Source organism: Budorcas taxicolor, chromosome 14, assembly GCF_023091745.1.
Source record: "Budorcas taxicolor isolate Tak-1 chromosome 14, Takin1.1, whole genome shotgun sequence".
Taxonomy (NCBI): Eukaryota; Metazoa; Chordata; class Mammalia; order Artiodactyla; family Bovidae; genus Budorcas; species Budorcas taxicolor.
The window spans coordinates 15,921,635-15,941,964 of record NC_068923.1 but is presented as its reverse complement, the minus strand read 5'-3'; the positions used below and the strand labels follow the sequence as shown (position 1 = coordinate 15,941,964).

At 60.6% G+C, this 20,330-nt stretch overlaps 1 protein-coding gene across 1 annotated transcript; it reads left to right on the top strand.

Annotated features, from left to right (window-relative positions):
* The first annotated feature begins 9,498 nt into the window (after window positions 1-9,498).
* On the top strand, window positions 9,499-19,696 carry C14H8orf90 (chromosome 14 C8orf90 homolog). The gene is given in 5 exon segments (XM_052652045.1): window positions 9,499-9,583; window positions 14,159-14,514; window positions 14,516-14,835; window positions 19,266-19,425; window positions 19,574-19,696. Coding segments are annotated over 5 exon segments (1,044 nt in total).
* Window positions 19,697-20,330: the final 634 nt, after the last annotated feature.

Sequence of the window (20,330 nt, the reverse complement as noted above, 5' to 3'; positions counted from 1 at the left end):
GCCGCTGCCAACGAGGATGGGCTTGTGTCAGGAGCTTGATCCTGTCTGCCGTGTCCTCACAGCAACCCCACGAGGTGCTGAGACACAGAGAGGCTCAGCGACCCACCCCAGGACCCAGCCTCTGCAGGACAGCGTCTGTTCAGACCGGCTCCGACTCCAAAGTTTGCATCCCAGGGGTGTGACCACTGGGGCTCAGTACACGCACGGCCCCTCCTGGAAGGTCCCCCTTCCTACGTGCGTACTGAATCTCTCAGTTGTGTCTGACTTGCTGTGACCCTATTGACTGCAGCCCTCCAGGCTCCTCTGTCCATGGGATTCTCCAGGCAAGAACACTGGAGTGGGTTGCCATGCCCTCCTCCAGGAGATCATCCTGACCCAGGGATCGAACCTGAGTCTCTTAAGTCTCCTCCATCGGCAGGTGGGTTCTTTACCCACCAGGGCCACCTGGGAAGCCCCCTCCTTCCTACGGCCTTTCAAAAAACCAGCCACCCCCATGCTGCTCCTGGAGGGCTCAGCCTTTCACGCTGAGCCTGGCCCCTCCTGCACCCTGGAGGGGGCTTGGTCGGTCAGGGTTGACCACAGCCACAAGCGAGATCTGTGTCTCACTCCAAACCTGCCTCCCAGTCCCGCGGCGACCAGGACTGAGTGTATTTAAAAGACAGGAGAATAGGAACGCAGTTAGCAGACAGCTGCAGGGGGAGTGCTTTCTCGCCCTGGACATGAAGCGAGATGCGGCAGAGGGGAGACCAGCCTGAGCACGTGGGCAGAAGTGACGGTGCAGAACAGAAGAGCTGCGTTCCGAGGCGGGTCGGGCAGCTCCCTCGGGGACAGACACGACCACGGAAGCACAGGCCAGAACCTCACCTGGGAACCCCCCCCCCAGGGATAGCCTGGAGAGCCGATGTGCCCCAGTCCCCACGCAGCACACCGTGGGCCTGGGGGGCTGGGGACCAGGAGAGGGAGGCTGCCCGCCAGCTTCCGACCTGCCGCTGGACTCAGGAGACGGAGCTGCCCTTGCGCCTACCTGGGGCGCGGGGGACCCTGGACCAAAGGCCACAGAGGACCTTCCCTTTGTGCATATCCCTCAAGTCTGTTAGGAAACAGGCTGCTGCGCCCTCTCGACGAGGTTGAGGTTCCGGGCAGCAGAGGGACAGCGTGCCCACTGTCTGTCCATCCGTCCACTCCATCTCACACCGCTGGTCCCCACAAGCATCGGCAGCCACAGGCAGTGTAATGGCAAAGGCCGTGCTGGAACTCGAGCCCCCCTTCTCCCTGCACCCCATTGCCCTGCCCTGCCCTGCCGCCCCCAGCCTCCTCTCCACCACGTTGAGGGCTGCCAGGTGGGAGTCCACCCCCAACTCCCACTCCAGGCGGCTGCCAGCACGCTGCAGGACCCCTCCGTCCTGGGGCCCGCCCCTTGCTGCCCTGCCCTGCGGGGGGCCCCTGCCCGGCGCTGGGCTGACCTGGGGTTCTGGGACCTGGCTGAGGAGGTCCTGTCTGTGCTCGCATGGCTGTGTGGCTTTTCTGGATGCTGCGCGTCCATGTTGGGGTGCAGTCTGGAGGTGCTGCCCACTCCCTCCTCATGCCCGGCTGAGCAGCTCTATCTCTGGGCTCCCCCTCCCCCGCCCCAGCCAGCCCTGACCTCACCCCTGAGGTCACAATGCTTGCAGCACCCACGGCACCTTGCCAAAGACAGGGCTGTGGAATCGAGCACTGTGTCCTGGGCACAGCCCGTGTGTGTGTGTGCGCACGTGTGTGTACACCTATGTCCTCGGCGTGCCCCTCCACCTCTGGTTCTTAGTTGTCTCCTTCCGGACACCTGTGGATCCAGCTGACACCATGCTGCACCCTGGAGACCCCCCGAGGCAGGAGGCCCAGCTAAAGCCCGCCTGGATTCCCGACCCAAGAGGCTGCAAGGCAGTAAACGCGTGGAGTCTTAAATCCCCGAGCCTGCAGTTGTTCCACAGTGACGGATAACTTACTGTGTGCTCCGTGCCGGAAGCAGGCAGAGCTGGGACTGAATGGCCTCCCAGGGGAAGCCCTCTGGGCAGGTCCGCGGCCGGCTGCCTGCTTGTGGTCCCCTGGTCCAATCGCATGGCTACAGGGGAGCTGGGTCGTGAAGACAGACCAGGGCTCCCAACAGGGACCCTTGTCAGCAGAGTCTGCTGCTGGAGGCCCCAGGGTCCTCCTGTGTGGAGGGGCGAGGGGGCCCCAGGCAGCGGACGGTTGGTGTCTGGACCTGCTGGTGGGTGCCCACCCCCAGCCCAGCCGGCCCTGATCTCAAGGCGTCCTCGCAGCTGTGCTGTGCCTACAACTCCTGTGTCCTGGAGACACACACGTATGGGACCCTGGCCATGTACAGGAAACCAGAGTCAACAGACAGCAACCGCCTACCGCCGAGGCCTTCGGGGTGTTGCAGCTGCTCCGGAGGTCAGCCCCACCACTCTGGCTCTGCCAGGCAGATGACCTTTCCGAGGCTGTGACCTCTAGAAACAGGGGATGATGATGCCCCCTCCCCAGCTGGTTCTGAGACTTAAATCACTTTTCCCTGAAAGGGACTTGGTAAGAGATGGGTGCTCAACACAGCATGGCTGTCTGACTCGGTGGGCAGCTGCACCAGGGCTAACTGCAGCTTAACTTCAGGATGTCCCATGAGATGGGGCTCCTGGAAATGCACCCTGTGTGGGGAGGAGCCTGAGGCTGAGAGTGAGGGGCGGGCAGGGTCCTGCTCATCCAGGTAGCTGGGGGATGGGGTTTCCCCCAAGCCTTTGGCTCAGCTCACTCTGATGGGGGCATGTGGGGCAGTCTTGTTCGTAGCCCGGTCCGCCCTCTCCCATCCTCCAGCACTGTGAAAGGGACTGTTGAAAACTGGGTCCATGAATCATGACAGAGGGTCCCTGGGAGACTGGATCCCACAAAGCTCCCAGAACAGCTGTCACAGTGACCCTTCTCAGGGCTGGGCCCCCACGCCTCCAGGGTGGCCCCCTATAGCCACTCTGTCTGGTGGCCTACAGACTTGTGTGATTAGTGCTTAAATGCACAGCAATGTTGAGGGTTACTTGTTGAATACCACCATAGCAGCCTACAGTGGAAGGGACGCTAATGAAAACAGAGGTAATACGTGCCCCAAGCTCATCACTTCTTGCTTATTGCATACATTTTACTCTCACCTGTGTCCTAGAGGTTATCTATGTGTCTCTGTCTGTATATGGGGCGGTATCGCGCATCTCTGCCAGACTCTGTGTGCTGTCCATCACAGGAGCAGCAGCGGACCAGCCATGGTGGGAGGCTTTACACCACGGTTGTGGGCAATGCTGCAATCAGGGCCTTTGGTTTCTTTCTTTTTTGGTGAACCATTGTTGGACACTGACCAGGCTGACCGGGCAAGGTGGGCCAACCAGTTCCTCCCCTTAGGAATTTGGAATTGGGGCCAAGAGGGAAGCATCGGGTTGGGGTTCTCTATAGCTGCCCACCCCTCCTTAGGGCTCCAGGCAGAAGGGAGGAGAAAGTAGGGTACAGAGAGAGGCTGGCCCCCAGGGGATGAGCCAGGGTGGGGGGGTCGGTTCCTGGGTCCTGGCCCCAGAACTTCTCCATGGACTTTCTGGGCTCTTGGAATGTACCTGGATTACAAGGAGGCAGGTTTTCCACAGGCAGGTTTTCCAGCAAGCCCCAGATGGACAATGGATGAGCTGCTTGGTGGGGGTCACTCCTGTTCCTGCAGGGTCCAAGGGGGCCTGGATGTTAGGGTGGGAGTGGATGAGCCTCCTGTGGGGACAGGTGCCAGCCCCAGGGGACACTGTGACCTGGGGTCTGATCCTTGTCCATCTCGTGCTACCCTTCACCACGTTTGAAAACGGTGCGATGTCAGGGCTGCAGGTCTCCGGCTGGGTCATGCCGCCCGCCTGCTTTCCCCATGAACCTGTCAGGAACTGGGGAGCACCTTCAGCGCCAGGGGGAACCACCTCTGCCGCGTGTGTGCTCCCAGCCTCATGGCCACTTTTCATAGTAATCTGGAGGCTGGGTGTGCTCACCTCCCTGCGATCGGGATGATGCTCAGAAAGGGTCAGGAACTGGCTGGAGGTCACCCAGCAGCCAACGCTGAAGCCAGGTTCAAAACCAGGCCCTCACAGCTCACACCAGGGTGAGCACGAGGCCTGTGGACCATCGCGCACTCGCCTCCGCCAGGTTTGTGAAAGTGAAAGTGAAGTCGCTCAGTCGTGTCCGACTCTTAGCGACTCAGCAGGGTTAGGGTTAGGGTTAGGGTTATACCCGTCCCCGTCCCCGTCCCCAGGGGCCTTGGGCCAGTTTCGCCCGAGCCTTTCCGTCCCGCCGGCAGATGGCGCTGCGGGCCCAGGCAGGACTCGAGACGGGGGACCCGAGGGGCGGGCCGGTGGGGCGTTCCCGCAGAGATGGGCTCGCCTGGGGCCACAGCCCTTCTGAGCGCAGATGGCAACTCAGGGGGAGAGGGCCTCAGCATCTCACCGCCCAGGCCCCTGGCACACTCCGGCTCGCGGGCTCCAGCCTGGACCCTTAGGGGAGGAGGCTGCTGCTACTGCCCCAGAGAGGACCGGCCTGACCCAGGGCCCGGCAGCCCAGCCCCTGCCCTGCTTCCCAGGCTGCTTCTTTCTGCCCTCCTCCATGCCAACCCCCTCAGTTCCCAGCCACAGCCAGGCCAGCCCTCTGAGGCTCTGCAATGCCTTCCTCCTGGAATGCCCTTGACAAAGAGTCTTTGCTAGACCAAACTTTAGCCAGCCTCCGGAAACTTCTCCTGGGCCCATCCTTACTCATAAAGTGCAGTTCTAGCAAGAACAACCCTCCCCCCCCCCCTTCCTTGTCCCCTGTCCCGCGCCCCCTGCCTCTGTTCAGGGTCCTCATCCTCTGTTCTCTCCCAGGTGAGGTGTGAGCACCTGGCCTGCCTCCACTGAGAACCCTGGTAGGTGGATCTAGCTAGACTCTCCCTACTCCTGATACCTCCTGCTAGTTATTTTCCACCCACTGACTGCCCCCACCCCCTCCGTCCTGCTCCTTGGCTGTAAATCCCCACTGCATCAAGAGCTGAGCCCGGTCTCTCCCCCTGCACGGCCCATCCCTGCACCTGCAGCCATAACTGCACGCACATGAATCTGGTCTTCACCTGGTGTCACTTCCTCCCCTCCACACCCCTGCTTTCCTAAAGAAAATCCTGCACTTTCCTATTCGCCCTTGGGGACCCCAGCCCAAGTCACCTCCTCTGAGACACCACTCCTGACTTCTCTGGGCTCCCAGAGCATTTATCCTCCCTGAAGAGGTTGGTTCAACAGGAACTCTTGAGTTCTGGGAGGTGGAGTGGTGCCGGCTGGGGTTCTGATGGGAGGTGACCAGCAGACAAATTCTCGCCCCTGAGGATGGGTTCCCAGGAGCACAGTGGCTCCATCAGACCACCTGACACCCTCCCGAGGTGTTTAAGCCACCACATAGCAGGCTCAGGGCTCCCCAGGCGACTCAGGGGCAAAGAATCCACCTGCAGTGTAGGAGATGCGGGTTTGATCCCTGGGTTGGGAAGATCCCCTGGAGGAGGAAATGGCAACCCGCTCCAGTCTCCTTGCCTGGAGAATCCCATGGACAGAGGAGCCTGGTGGGTTTCAGTCCATAGGATTAGAACTGGGAGCGACTTAGCAGGCTGGCAGACAGCTGGCCCAGCCTCAGGAGCAGAGCTGGGAGTCCAGTCCTGGGCTCCAGGCTCAGGGAGGTCCTCCCCTGCGGAGTGTCCTGTGGGACATCAGTGAGGCTGCCTGCCTGACGGGCCCTCGGGCTCCCTTGTCCCTGAGGTCAGCCCATGTCCTGCCAGCCCACACAGGCTCACCGGGCTCTGCCCATGTGTGCAGTCCTTGCCTCTAGAACCCTCCCTGCCCTTCACTCGGCCCTGCTCCAGGCAGTTCCTGCCCCTCCCCAGCCTCCCAGCCCAGGGGCGGATCTCTGTTGCCCTCTCTCCCCACAGGCCCTGCACCCCATGAGGGTGGACACCCGGAGCCTCCACCCTGCTCTGCTCCAGTGTAAAGTCGGCTCCGACAACGCGCCCACTGGGCGAAGGCAGCAGCTGAGACCTGGCCGCCCAAGGAGGGGTCCTGCCTCATGTCTCCAGGGCTGCCGGGGTTGGGGGGCAGTCAGCAGAGGCCCTGGCGCCCAAGTGGGCGTGCTGCCAGAGGTGCCTCCCGCTCTTCCAGGCTCCCTCCTCCCTCCACACCCCTCTCCTAATCTTTCACAGAAAAAAAGGGGGGAAAAAGGCCAAAGAAAGAGGTTTTCTTCTCCACTTTCTGAAAATGAGATTTTAAAAATAACCAAGAGGCGGTGCAGCGCCAGGAGGGGATTATGTGGGGAGCCTGGGCTGCGGGGGCCTGCCCGCCCCTCCTCCTCGACGGGTGCCCTGCCCACAGCCAGCAGCCTGTGCCCACGCCACGCTCAGCCTGGCCCCCTCACTCTGCCCTTCCCTCTGTGCAGTGGAGGAACCGGCGAGGAGGGGGGTGGGGGGTGGCGCCAAGCTGCTGAGAAGGGAGGTGACCGTGGAGATGGAGGAGGCAGAAATGCTTGGGTGGGGACCCCAGGCTGCAGAAGGCCCCCAGTGTCCCTCAGTGTCCCTCCCTTGACTCACTGTTCAGCAGCTGCCTGGCCCCTCCGGGCAGCTTCTCAGCTCCGGGGTACTGTGCTCGTTGCCGCCCCAGGGTGTCTGCAGGGGCCCGTCCTCAGACCCTCCTTCCCTCCCTCCACGTGACATCCGTCTTGACTCAGCGTCAGTGTCATTTCTCCAAGAGGCTGACCTTGACCACGGGATGGTCTCCGGGAGTTACCCCGGCCGCTGCCACCCCACGGGTCCCTGACAGTTTCCTCTCTCATCCTCATCCCAACCGGTGTCTGTTTCATGGACTTGACCTTTACCCTCTGTGCAGTTAGGCTGTGAGCTCCCTGAGGTGGGGGCTGGGGAACTATGGGTTTGCCCCACTCCCATGCGCTGGGCTCTTCCTGTCCCGGGAGCCTGACCCAGGGCCCAGCAGCCCAGCTCCTGTCCTGCTACGCAGGCTGCTTCTTTCTTCCCCTCTCCATGCCAACCCCCTCAGTTCCCAGCCCTGGGTGACTCAGGGTGATTCAGGTTAAGTGGTCATCTCTGGGAGCCTCTGGGGCTCAGGAACAGGCCCTGTTCCTTAGGGCCTGGAGCTAGGCTGAATAATAGCCTTTCAAAGAGAGCTATGTTCCAGTCCTTGGAACCTGTAATTGTTACCTTATATGGCAAAGAAAAAGGGCTTTGTGGCTGTGATTAAGTTAAGAATCCTCCGATGAGGAGATTATCCGGATTATCTGGGTGGTCCCTTAAAGCAACCACATGCATAGTTATGGAGAGGGGTAGGGGGAGTTTTATCACAGACAGAACAGGAGGCCTTGTGCCCACAGGGGCAAGGGTGGGGGTTGGGGGGGTGGGTGCCAAGGGATGCTGGCAGCCCCCAGGAGCAGGGAGAGGGAGGGGCCGGTTCCCCCCGGGAGCCGTGGGGGTAGCATCCCTGTGATGCTATCTTAAACCACTGACGTTATGGTGATTTTCACAGCAGCACTAGCAAACAGTACAACGTGCTTCAGGGGGAGCCTGGACTACTGCGCGCTGGGTCTGTCCTAAACAGGGAGGCAGGCCGGCCAGCAGCTGTCCCTTTGAACGCTGAGCGCCCAGCTGCCCAGCTGCGACTACATTCCCCAGCCTCCCTTGCAGCCAGGAGCAACCAGGTGACTTCATTCTCTCCCGGGCACTTGAGAAGTGAAGTACAGTTTCTGTGCTTAGTTGCTTAGTCGTATCCGACTGTTTGCGACCCCATGGTCACCAGGTTCTGCCTGCAGAACGCCAGGTTCCTCTGTCTATGGGCTTCTCCAGGCAAGAATACTGGAGTGGGTTGCCATGCCCTCCTCCATGGGATCTTCCCAACCCAGGTCCCCTGCACTGCAGGCAGATTCTTTACCATCTGAGCCACCAGGGAAAGCCCGAGGCTACTGGAGTGGGAGTGGGTAGCCTATCCTTTCTCCAGGGGATCTTCCCGACGCAGGAATCAAACCAGGGTCTCTCCCGTTGAAGGAGGAATCTTTACCAGCTGAGCTACCAGGGAAACTGCTGGCGGGAGAGGGTCCTCCACCCTCTTCCTGGTTGAGGAAGGACAGTGGATGAGACCACGCCTCAAGGGGCGGAGCCACAGCTGGAAGGAGCCTGGCCTGCCCTGGGGCCCTGGACGGGCTGGATGGCGGCAGGTGGGCCTGGACGGTTGGACGGCACCACCTTATTGAAGGTGCTCTCTGTTACCATGGTTTGGCAGTTACCCTATTACGCAGGGCTTGAGTGGCTATTAACAGGCCTGTCTTGTCCGCAGTGTTCAGTGACCATTTGTAGAATGTCAGCGTCTGGTTTTTCTCCTGTGTTGTCCCCACCATGCGGATAGCAAGCGGCCGCCCAGGGTCACCGGGCTGGGCTGAGCTGGTATGACGTCTGCCCTGACAGCTGGCGTCCGGTGGCCCGTGTGGCTGCAGCACAGGACCTTGGGAAGCAGGCCGGTCTGTGAGACACAGGCATCCCTCGGCTGCCTTTGAGGCCCAAGGGCTGGCCGTGCTCCCGCCCACCGGGCCACCCCCACGTCCCAGGCCGCGCCTTCCTGGCCAGGGGCTCCAGATGCACCGGTGGGTGGGAGGCGGGGCTCTGTGTGTGTGCTCAGCTGTGCCAGACTCTTTGTGACCTCATGGACTGTAGCCCGCCAGGCTCCCCTGTCCATGGGATTTCCCAGGCAAGAACGCTGGAGCAGGTTGCCAGTTCCTACTCCAGGGGCTCTTCCACACCCAGGGATCCAGCCCACGTCCGTCTCTTGCGTCCCCTGCATTGGCAGGAGGACCCTTTACCACTCTTTACCTCTTTACCACTAGTGCCACCTGGGCTCCCGGTCACCGCTTCTCAGGGCCGCCACCGGCACTCGGGACCCAGGGCTCCCTGATGGAGGAAACGGTCCCCAGCTGCCTGTGCCCAGAGCACCTGGCTGTCGAGGGTCAGGAGCTGGGCTGTGGGCTCACACGGGAGCAAGCAGGAGGGAGCCGTGCACTCCCCTCTCGCCAGCTTGAGGAACACAGGGGGATTCTCTGTGTCCTGCGTGGCCCCGTCGTTTTGTTAGTGGATCTAAAACGCGCTCCCCAGGGCTTCCAGAGGAGGGCTGGAGGCTGTCCTCCAAGGTTCAGAGCCAGTAGGGAGGGATTAGCCCGGGCGGGCCACTGGGGTGAGGGTGGAGGTCTCCAAGCACCACGGTGGGGTTCCCCACGGCTCCTGAGAAGGGCCAGGTGAGGTGTGGGGGGTCAGGGGAGAGGCCCCCGTGCCTGCTGACCCTCCCCCGAGCCCCAGGGCACTTCCGGGTGGGGTCACTTTAAATGCAAGGTTCTCTCCTCCCCAGAAGGCCCCTCCCCCAGTCTCCTGGGCAGCCAGGTAAACAAGCCTGACCCCAGGCTGCTGACATGGCTTCCCCCTGTTCCGGGGACCCCAGCCCGGCAGGTCTACCCCCGTGTCCTGTAGCCACTCCAGGTGAGACACGCGGAGGGGGTCGGGATAGAGGAGAAGGGGGTGCTCATGGCAGCTGGGCTCTGAGAATGTGGGAGAGAAGGCAGCGCCCCCACCTCTTCCTGGGGGAGGTTTCCCCAGGGTCACACAGCAGGGCAGGGCACCCCACCTCTTCCTGGGGGCTTTCCCCAGGGTCACACAGCAGGGCAGGGCACCCCACCTCTTCCTAGGGGCTTTCTGCAGGGTCACACAGCAGGGCAGGGCACCCCACCTCTTCCTGGGGGCTTCCCCAGGGTCCAGGGCAGGGCAGGGCAGGGCAGGCGAGCACCTCATCCCCTGACCGTTCTCCTTCTTGTTGTCCTGCAGCCCATGGACCCTGAGCTGGGACGTGGGCCGGGGTCCTCCTCACTCCCCGAAGCCCTTGCAGTTCATTCTCCGGCCCCTCCCCCACCTCCCTAAAAGCCCAGGGCGAGTCCCAGGTCCTCAGAAGTACAAACTCTTGGACCTCCCTGGTGGACCAGGGGCTAAGAGTCTGCGCTCCCAATGCAGGGGGCGTGCGTTCTATCCCTGGTCAGGGAACTAGACCCCACATGCCACGTGGTCGGCAATAACTAAAGGAGGTACCCGCCCACTGCCCACACAGGGAGGGCCCTTAGCCCTTTTCACCCCCTGGATTTGGGGGCCTGGACGCTGACCCTCTCTCCACCTCTGCTGCCATGGCATGGGCGATCTCTCCCTTCTCCTGGACCCTCAGCCCCCCAGATGCCTCTCTGAGAAACGTGTCCCTCAGCCACCCACGCGGTGGTCGTGCCTTGCCAGCATCCAAACTGTAGCCCGGTGCTGACCCTGATCTGGGGACCAGGACTCCAGCACTCTGTGGGCAGAACCGTAGTCCACTGTTTGCAGCCAGTTCCTGTCTCCTCCCCGCCCTGTCCCCCCCTCATGCCCCCATCCAGCTCTGCAGTGATCATCACACCTGCACCACACCCTCCTGCCCTGGGCCCTCTCTCATTTGATGGCACCCCCCCGCCCCAGCTCTCTGCCTACTCCTTGCGGGCACCCGCACAGCTGAGCTTGAGCGGAGCTGGGGATCAAGTCAACCAGGCTGACGCTCCCATTACATTCCTGGCTGCAGGGGGGGCTCTGCGCCAGGGTTCCACGGCATCTCTCTCCCAGCAACCGCCTTGCACCCCCACTCCCAGCGCCCACCCTCCTTCCCTCTGCACACTCAGCTGCTGGCCTTGCTCCTGCTCTCACGGAGAAAGAGGACCCCCACAGGCTCTGGGCATGGCGGCCGCCCACCTGCACCTGGGCCCGCGGGCCCCGTGCTCCCCCGCCTGCCCCCTGCATGAAGCACCCACTCCCAGCCGAGGCCCAGCCTGGCCTCCTGCCCGCGGCCATCACTCCAGCACCTCTCCAGCCTCCTCTCCTGCATCCTGACATTTTTTCTTTACGAGATCTTTCTCACTGACATAAAAGCACGCAGCTACACATCCTGTCTCCTGACCCCACTTCCCTTGTAGCTACCGCCCTATTTCTCTGCTCCCCATTTTTAGCAAAAATCCTGGAAAAGGTTATTTATACATGCTGCCTCCCGGTCTTTCCCTCCCGTTTGCTTTGAAATGCAGTGGACCCAGTCCCTCCTTCCTGGGCTTGGCCACAGCAGCTCTGGTCAGGGTTGGGGGTGACCTCCACACTGCTGAACCTGAGGTCAGTTCTCAGGTGCCCTTTGACATGACCCATCGGCAGCTCAGGGGCTTCCCAAGTGGTGCCAGTGGTAAAGAACGCACCTGCCAATGCAGGAGACATAGGAAACGTGGGTTTGATCGCTGGATTGTGAAGATCCCCTGGAGGAGGGCATGGCAACCCACTCCAGTATTCTTGCCTGGAGAATCCCATGGACAGAGGAGCCTGGTGGGCAACGGTCCATTGGGGTGGCAGAGAGTTGGACACGACTGAGAGACTTACATGCAGTGTATTCGAAGGGGCAGCTCGGGGCTCAGGACCCCCTCCCGGCTCACTCCCGGAGCCCCAGGCTCCCCTTCTCCTCTCGCATCATTGCCGCTCCAGCTCCTCTCCCTGACCTGCCCAGGCCGGCTTCTCAGGCTTCTTCCCTCTCTATTCGCATGATCACACCCAGTTCTGTGGCAGTGAGAGCATGGGTCCCAACTACCGGACCACCAGGCTTTAAATGCCATCATCTTCCAGGAGTTGGTCTGTCTGTCTTCAGCCTGGAGCCACTCTACCTCAAGCCCAGACTCAAGCCCAAGCTCTGCACCTCTTCCCCGGTCTGTCTGAAGGCATCGCTGGTCCAGAATTAGACTCTTGAGCCCCTAGCCCCAAGTTGCTCCTCTCAGTACATGGGGCTTCCTTTCCTCCAGTGGCTCAGGCCAGAAACCATGTGCCTTCCCTTTGCTCCCCTTCCCTTCCCCCACCAGCCCCTCCATCAGGAGCCTGTGGGCTCCACCCTCAAGACACATGTAGACGAGCACTTCTCTCTGCTGAGCCCCAGCCCCTCTGCCTGGATTGCTGCCCTGGCTGCCTTGTGGTCTGCGTGGTGGCCCTTACCCCTCACCTGTCTGCTCCGCAACCACCAGACCCACCTGGCTAAATGCCAGTCGGGGTGGTCAGTCCTCTCCTGCCCCCCCGGGGCCCTCCCCTCTTCTCCACAACTCTCCTCTCCTCACCCCGGGTGCATAGCAAACCCCAAAGCTTCTGCCCACAGCCCACCCGCCTGTTGGTACTAAGTGTGAGGCCGGGCCAGTGGTGTGGGCACCACTGCAGTGCCGTGCCTCCAGCCACTCACCCTGGAGGCCTCCAGGGAGGAGGTGTCCCGGTGGACAGGACAGGCTACTGGGGTGGGGGCACCGCCATGCTGCCCATCAGAACCTGAGGCTCCTGCAGGGCTGCCTCAGACCTGTCCAAGGTGCTGAGTGCAGTGGGCCCTGACCCGGCCCCTCTGGCCTCACACCCTGCTCAGAGCTGGTCCACGGCCTCTCCTACCTGGGGCTGTGGCTCTGGAAGCAACCGCTTTGGTGCTGAGCTAGGAAGGCACTTCCCACTGACAAAGAGGTTCACAAAGGTTCATGACCTTCTCATCCACAAGGATGGCAGAACAGGCTCAACTGTTTCCATTCTTCAGATGGGGAAACTGAGGCTCAGGGAATCCAGAACCCAGACCAGGCTCTCCCAGGTGAAGGAAGGACCTCTGACCCAGGTCTGCTGGCTCCTGTCCCTGGCCTGGGAGAAGCCGAGTGTGTGTTGTACACAGCTGTGGCAGAGCCTGGCACACAGTAGATGCCCCAGGGTACTTACAAGGGAGGAGAGTCATGGTCCAGGGGCTCCTAGCAGGAGGGTGTGGCACGGTGGAGCGCACCTACGGCCATCAGTTCAGGGCGGGTCTCTCTGTGTCTGCATTCCCACCAGGGAAACACTCTGAGTGCTGTTGCCCCTCACAGGGGTGCAAGGGGAGGACCTGAGAACTCACGTTCAGAGCCTTGTATGGGTTCATCCATCCCCTCCTCCCCCCCGAGTCTTGCCTTGTCTCCAAGGAGGCTGCCCAGTTGGTCCTGTGTCCCCAGAGGCTTATCTATACCCAGGGAGGGCCCATGGTTGCATTGTTGAGTTCGGGACCCCCAGAGCTAAGCACTCTGCTGAAGGAAGGAAGAGGGCAGGGGGGAAGGGTCTCTCCTAGCAGCTCATAGAAGGTGTGGGCTTGGAGTGGCGGCTTGGGCTGCTGCCTGGGGCCATGGATGGATGGGCCTCACGGGTGCAACACAGGTGATATCTGAGAGCGGGCCCCTGGATTTCACCAGACCCCCGCCTCCTGGGAATCCATGTGTGAGTCAGCGATCAGACATGTCCCCATTTCTCCTGAAATGTGCTCCTGGAGTGAGGGGGGAGGGCGGTGTCCCACGGACACAGCACCAGCCCAGCTTCCAACCGGATCCTTCTCCCCAGTGAAGATGGTCAAGCTGGTCGGCCCCCTGGGTCCCAGATCCCTGTTGCCCAGGCAGGGCTCCCCCCTCCCTCCATCTGTTGACACAAGGCCAGCTCTGGCCCCTCCGTGCTCGCCTTGCTGAGTCCTCTTTTGAATTCACCCTCACCTGGCTCTGTCCCCACTCCGCCTCCCCCGTGGTTCATCCTCTGCCCAGGCCCAGGATCCACTTTCCACTAAGAGTCATCAGGTCACCCTTGCTCTCTGGGGATGACCCCAGGTCCACAGCAGGCTCTGCGTGGTCCCGGTCAAGCTATCCAGACTCCTCCCCTTCTGGAACTTTCCGCCCAAGGAAACGGCAACCCACTCCCGTGTTCTTGCCTGGAGAATCCCAGGGACGGGGGAGCCTGGTGGGCTGCCCTCTATGGGGTCGCACAGAGTCGGACACGACTGGAGCGACTTAGCTGCAGCAGTAGCAGTATGTAGTGGCTATATTCTAACACACCCCTCCGGGCCTTTCTGCCTCTCACAGCTCCTTAGCGCTGTCCTTGGAAATTAGCCTCCCTCTCCGGTACCCCTCCCCTCTCTGTCTCCACGTGGCCCCCCTTGGCCTCTCTGGCTCAGCGCGGGTGGCTGTGGGAGTCGCTTATCCCCCACCGCTACGCGATCCCTGCCTGCAGGCCCCGCCGCGCCCCAGGAGCCCCCGTTCCCGGACATCTACGGCGGGGACGCGCAGCTGTGGGAGGCGCACTTCCGCGGCATCGGGCGCGCCTATCGCGCTCTGGGCAAGGAGGACGACTTCGCCATCCGCGTGCTCACCGAGGACTTCACGCTGCCCTTCCCGTTCGCTTGGCCGCCGGGGCCCGACCCGGCCCGTGGGCCGCTGTTCTACGACCCGCACGACCGCACGGGCTTCGACTTCCTGCTGCGGGGCCCTGGCGCGCTGCCCCCCGCGCTGCTGCGGCCCCTGCACAGCACGGCGCAGGCGGCGCTGCGCAAGCGGCGCCTGGAGCAGCTGGCGCTGAGCTACGCGCACGCGGGCGCCGGCCCCCGGCCCGGCCTGGTGCTGCTGGCGCCCGTGCCCGCCGCCGCAGGCAGCGCCTTCCCGGGGCCCGAGGGCGCCTCCCCCTGCGGGGGCGCCCCCCGGCTGGGCTAGCGCGGCCCCGAGCTTGTCAATAAAGTGTGCAGAGCTTCTGCTTCTCCCGCCCCGAGGCTATTTGCCAGACACACCTGGGCGGACATCTGGTGCCAGGCAGATCCCCGGGGGCCGGGTCCGCGGTGGTGTGGGATGTCCACTTTGTCCCAAGTGGATAATGAATCAAGGCGGGAAGTCGGACAGCCAGGATGGGCTGGCCAGGCCGGGAGCGGCTGCGCGGGGGAGAGGACCTGGGATAGTGGGGGTGGATGGCCCTCTGGGACCCGGGTCACAGCCTCTTGGTGGGCATTAGCACCCTCATGCTGCAGGTGAGGACCCTGGGTCCCAGCGCTTCCGGGAGCAGCTGCGATTTGTTTCCTGTGTGGCTGCAAGTTCAGCAGGGGTCCTGTCTTCTGGGACAGAGGGGCATCAGGGTCGGGGGTGGGGCCTGGATGGAGAGATGGGAGGGAAGGGACACAGGAGTTGGAGCGCAGGGTGGGGGAGGGGCAGGGAGGATGTGATGGGGAAACAGGTGCAGGACACAAACATCACACCGGGAGCCCAGTCCCCAGGCTGCTGCTTTCCTACCGGCCCTCTGTGCGGGCTCTGAAGAGAAGAGGGTCCTCCTGCCCCCACTCCCACCCCCACCCCTCTTATGGGGCTGAGAGATCGGCTGAGGCCGTTGGTGACCTGGCCTCATCCTGGGTGTCTCCCACTGTAGGTGAGAAGCTCTGGCAGAGGCCAGTCTATCGTGGGCTCCTGGTGCTGGGCAGAGCCGCTGGACGCAGGACCCGGGTGACCTTCTCCTCCCACCTGCCAGCCAAGGCCCAGCCTTCCTCTTTTTGGGGGCTTGGATCCCAGGCGAGCACGAGGCAGGGGGCTGGAGGGCACCTTCTTACTCAAGTACAGATGGAATCAGAGCATTTTTTTTCCCCCTTTCTTCTAATCCAGGAGTTATTTATAGCTTCCTGGTGGTGGGCAGAGATGGTTTTTCCAAAGTCTTGCTTGGTGTGCAGGAGAACCAGTGACAAGAAATGCTCAGCTCTGGAGGACAGGGGCTCAGGCTCTGCAAGAGGGGTCCTCAGCCTCCCTCTTCAAGACCTCTGACCCTGTTCCAGATTCCTTTCTACTTGTGGGCCATCTCTCTAATTTTATAGAGATGTATGGTGGTTATACCGCAATCCTCATGTGTGTGAATCCTGACGGGGTAGGGATTCTATCAGTATCCCTATGTTGAATACTAATTGTTCGGATTTCCCCACAAGCAGGCCCTAAACATGGATTTGGGCGCAGGTGACTGATGCAGGAGGTGACCATTGGAAACATAGGTAGGGGAGTGAGGAGGTGAGACAGAGAAGGGAAGGAAGCCAGTGAGGGGCGTGCTGTGTAGCTAGGTAGGCCTGCAGGTGGATGGAAGTCCCTCTGAGAACCCTGGGAGGCAGCGTGGGGACCGCCACACCGCCATCCTGCCTCCGGGACGGGGAAGCCAGTGTTTAAGCTCTGCCTCCCTTGTGGTGAGGGGACCAAGCCTGCACTTCACCCAAAAACAGCATACGTGGGGAGGAACTGTTTAGAAACTTTTATAAGGTGCCAGAGTAGCTTTATAAGTGTGAAGTGTGATAAGAATTTGGACTTTATATTTAGTATATTCCTTAAATAGAAAATTTTCTAGAAATGTATTTTTAATGTAGTTTATGGAAGTATCGGGGCTTCCCAGGTGGCACTAGAGGTGAAGAACCCGCCTGCCAATGCAGGAGACATCAGAGACGCGGGTTCGATCCCTGGGTCCAGAAGCTCCCCTGGAGGAGGGCATGGCAACCCACTCCAGTGTTCTTGCCCGAAGAATCCCATGGACGGAGGAGCCTGGTGGGCTACAGTCCATGGGGCTGCAAACAGTCAGACACGACTGGGCAGCTGAGCACACACACACGGAAGTATTTGTCTATGACATGTTGGAAATAAAAATGTGGCTGTTTACCACCGCTAGTTTGAGAAGTACTGACCTAGGGGAGAAAGATAAGTAACCCAATAAGTAACCTACTAAAAACAAACATGATTAAAAAAAATAAAAACAGCAGCAAGTACTATGAAGCAAATGAGTAAGGATAGGTCCCGTTTCAAACACAGTGGTCATGAGGGCCTCTCGGAGGAGGTGACATCTGAGATTGGAAGAGTGAGGAGCACCCATCACTTGAACATTTGGGGAGCGGGCTCCAGGCAGAGGGGACAGACTGCAAAGGCTGAGCAATTAAAAATAAAAGCTTCAAAGGTCACAGGACTGGAAGCAGGGAGTGCAAGGCCATAGCACAATGAGCAAGAAGAGGCTCTCATTGATGAATAGCCTTCCCCTTATGGGGCAGACTCTAGAATCTTCCCCACAAGACTCTAGGGTCCCAAAGCCCTTTCATGGATACTGCATCTTCATTCTCCCTGTGGTTCCATGAGGTCAGTGGGTGGAAGAGGGCCCTGGGGCCTAGAGAGGGGAAGGGACATGCTCAAGAGCATAAGCCAGCATGTTACTAGAACTCCACATTATAGCCACAAAAGGCCTGGCTTCAACGGGCTTAAATGGCAGAAAGTTAAAAAGAATGGTTCATGTAACCGGAAGATCCAGAAATAAACTGAGATTCAGGTAGTTTGATCCAGGAGCTCAAGGTTGGATCTAGCCCTCAGACTAGCTTCCTTAATGATGGCACCATGCCGGATGCACCTCCTGACTTTTCAGTCTGCCTGGCCACTGACAAGGAGAGAGGCCACTGACTTCCCAGAGCTCTCATGGGAGAAAGGATCCATCTCAAGCCCCCAGAAGCTTCCCTGAATGGCCTATTGGTCCAGTAGGGTCACGTGTCTAGTCCTAAATCAGAGAGTATCCTGTACTGACTGACCTAGGCATGTGTTTCCTGAACCAATCCCTATGACCAGGGGTGGGGTTACCCTGACTGGATTCTAAGAATAAGGCCAGGAACAGCATGGTGGATCAGCTTGAGGGGAATGGAAGCGATGTAGGGGAGATGGCTCCTATGTCCATCACAGCCAGGAGGTGTGAGCCCTGGGGTATGGTCCTTGGGCAGACGTTTTTTTGCTAAATCACACATTTTCTCTTCCAATTAAGTACGCTGCTACTGGAGAGAAGCTTGGGTCAGAAATGGCCACAGCGGGACCTCTACTCTTTCATGTGAAGCAAGAGTGATCATCTGATTTGTCTCCTGACCACCCACTCAGTGTGGGAAGACTTCCTGCATCAAGAAACCTGTGGGTGGGGCCTTGGGAGACCCAGAACCTCTGCTTGGATGAGTGTCTGGGCAGCCCCTCCCGGACGCAGGGCGTCCTGCCGCCTTCCTTGCAGACAGCGCCATGGAGCCCTCCCCGGGCCTTTTTGCTCTGGCTGCTAGGGTGCCCAAAGCCCACTTGTGCCTCTCTGCCCTAGCTTTCCTTGGGTGTGATCTCCCAGGTGCTGTGCCTGTGCCTTCTGGCCTCACTGTTCTATCCTGGACTGGCTTTCGAGTCTTAGGCTGAGGGGATAAAATCTTAAAAATGATGCTTCCAATTATTTTTGAAAATTGGAGAGAAACACCTTCTTTTGAATGTTGCAGACCCTTTCACCCCCTCTGACTTGCCGGAAGATTCCGCTGTATTCTAAGAACCAAGCCTGGTGGTCTGCACTGAATATTGTGGGTGTTGTGTCAGGGGCTGACTGCTGTGACATTGGGCCCTGGTGCTTGCTGGGGTGGGCAGTGGCTGCCTCCCAGGCTCCGGGAGACAACGTACCTCTGCTAGAAAGCTGGGTCCTCTTCTCCAGGGTCTCAGGTCCTCAGTGGTAGGTGGGGGCAACGATCACGGTGCTTCCAGGCAGGCCGCTGGGGGTGAGGTGGGAGGGCTCATTGTTCAGGCCCCTGGCTCGGCCTGGCATGCAGCAACAGCCCACAGAGGCCAGCTGTTTCCACTGGGACTGTGCACTCTCTTTCAGCTAGCCTTGTCCCCTTGTCTTAACCCAGGGTGGCTGCTCCTCCTCTGTCCTGCCTCTCCACCCTGGAGCCCAGCGCACACCTCCTCTTCACATCTCCCTCGGGGCACCAGCAGCCTTGCCAGCTCATTCACATCACCGCTGGTGCAGCAGCACGCGGGCAGGGTGTGACCTTGTCAGTGGTCACGAGGGAACTCTGTCCCTAGAACCTGCTTGTCGGGGCTGCTCTGAATGTTATGAATGTGCTGGGGGCTCTCAGCTTGCTGAGCAGGGAGGCTGGGCATCCTGGGGGTCCCTGGGGGAGGACAGGAGTCGGGGTGTCAGCTCAGAACCCGAGGCAGGTTCCCTCTAACCTTGCCAACACAGCATTCCCAGGGAGACTGGAGACGCCATGTCCTTCCATATTCCAAGGAGAGGGCTCCCGTTTGATCCCTGCACTGCTGGGAACAGGGGTCAGGGTCCTTCCACCCCCTGCGTCTGCTCCAGTTTCCTCGGGAACAGACTCTGAGGAACAGTGAGAATGTTTAATTAATTGCAATTACAATCTTCAAAGGAAGCTGGGAGTTGAAACTTGTTCCTAATTACTGTGTTGCGATGTCGGCCGGCTCCCCAAATTGATCGTGTTAGAATTTCCGATGGAGGATTAATTGAGTTGCTGCGAGGACCACTTTGCGTCCCTCCCCCTTAGATGCGGCCTGTGCTCAGCCTGGAATGACAATGAAGAGGGCCGGGTGGAGGCTGGCGGGAGCCAGCCTGATGAAGAGCTCCCAGCCCAGGTCAGGGCCGCCTTGGCCCTGGCTCCGGAGCGGGGCCGTGGGCTGGCCGAGCGGCTCCCTGCGGTCCCTGGTGTATGCACTTCACCCAGTGTGTCCTGCTCTTGCCTCTGGAATTTCCCTGTGTGGGGGCTGCTCCCTCAGCCCCCTGTGTTTAGGTGGGGGCTGTGACTAGTGCTGGCCAGGGAGTCCTGGTCATCGTGACATGCGTCTCTTCGGCCAGAAGCCTTCCTGCCGGGACAAGACCCTCATAGAGTCCTTCCTTCCTCTGCCCCATGACCCGCGGCTCCGGAGACAGTGCCTCCTCCACCGTCCTGCGTCCCGGAGGCACCTGCAGCAAGCATGAGAAATCGCCCATTGTTGCCCCACCTCTGCAGCATGGTCTAGCGCCTCCTGACCGATGCAGCCTCTGCAGGCGAGACTGCAGGCCCAGAGCCAATGAGACCCGGGGCCCTTGTTCAAAATCAGGAAAATGGCAAGATGATGACAGTGGAGCATTAAACCGGGCCTGGAGTGTGACTGCCTAGGTCACCGGCCCCAGACCCTGTAGAACAAGATGAGGGAGCTGTGAGCAGGCCTCGTGGAGGCAGGTTCTGTGGGGCCCGTGGCAGGGGAAGGGCGTGGGCCACCCTCGCTGTCCGCTGCCCTCCTTCAGGGACTGCTGTCCTCCCGGCCCTTCCTCAGTCGCCTGTGCTGCTTTCCGTGGAGGTCCTGAGCTGCTGTTGCTCCTTTTCAGATGGGCTGTCCGCTCTGCCACCTGCCCTGGGCGTGTGGGGCTGGGAGTGCTGCCATCCAGGGCTGCCGAGAGGCTCGAGGGGTGTCAGGCAGGTGGCGGAGGGAGGCACTAGATCAGAGCCCCCAGGGAAGAAGGGTGGGGGGCAGACTCTGAGGAGCGGAGCCCAGGAGGTGAAGGACACCGGCTTCTTGTGTGGGGTCAGGACAGAATTAACAGAACTTTGGCTTGTTCCATGGTGGGCTTG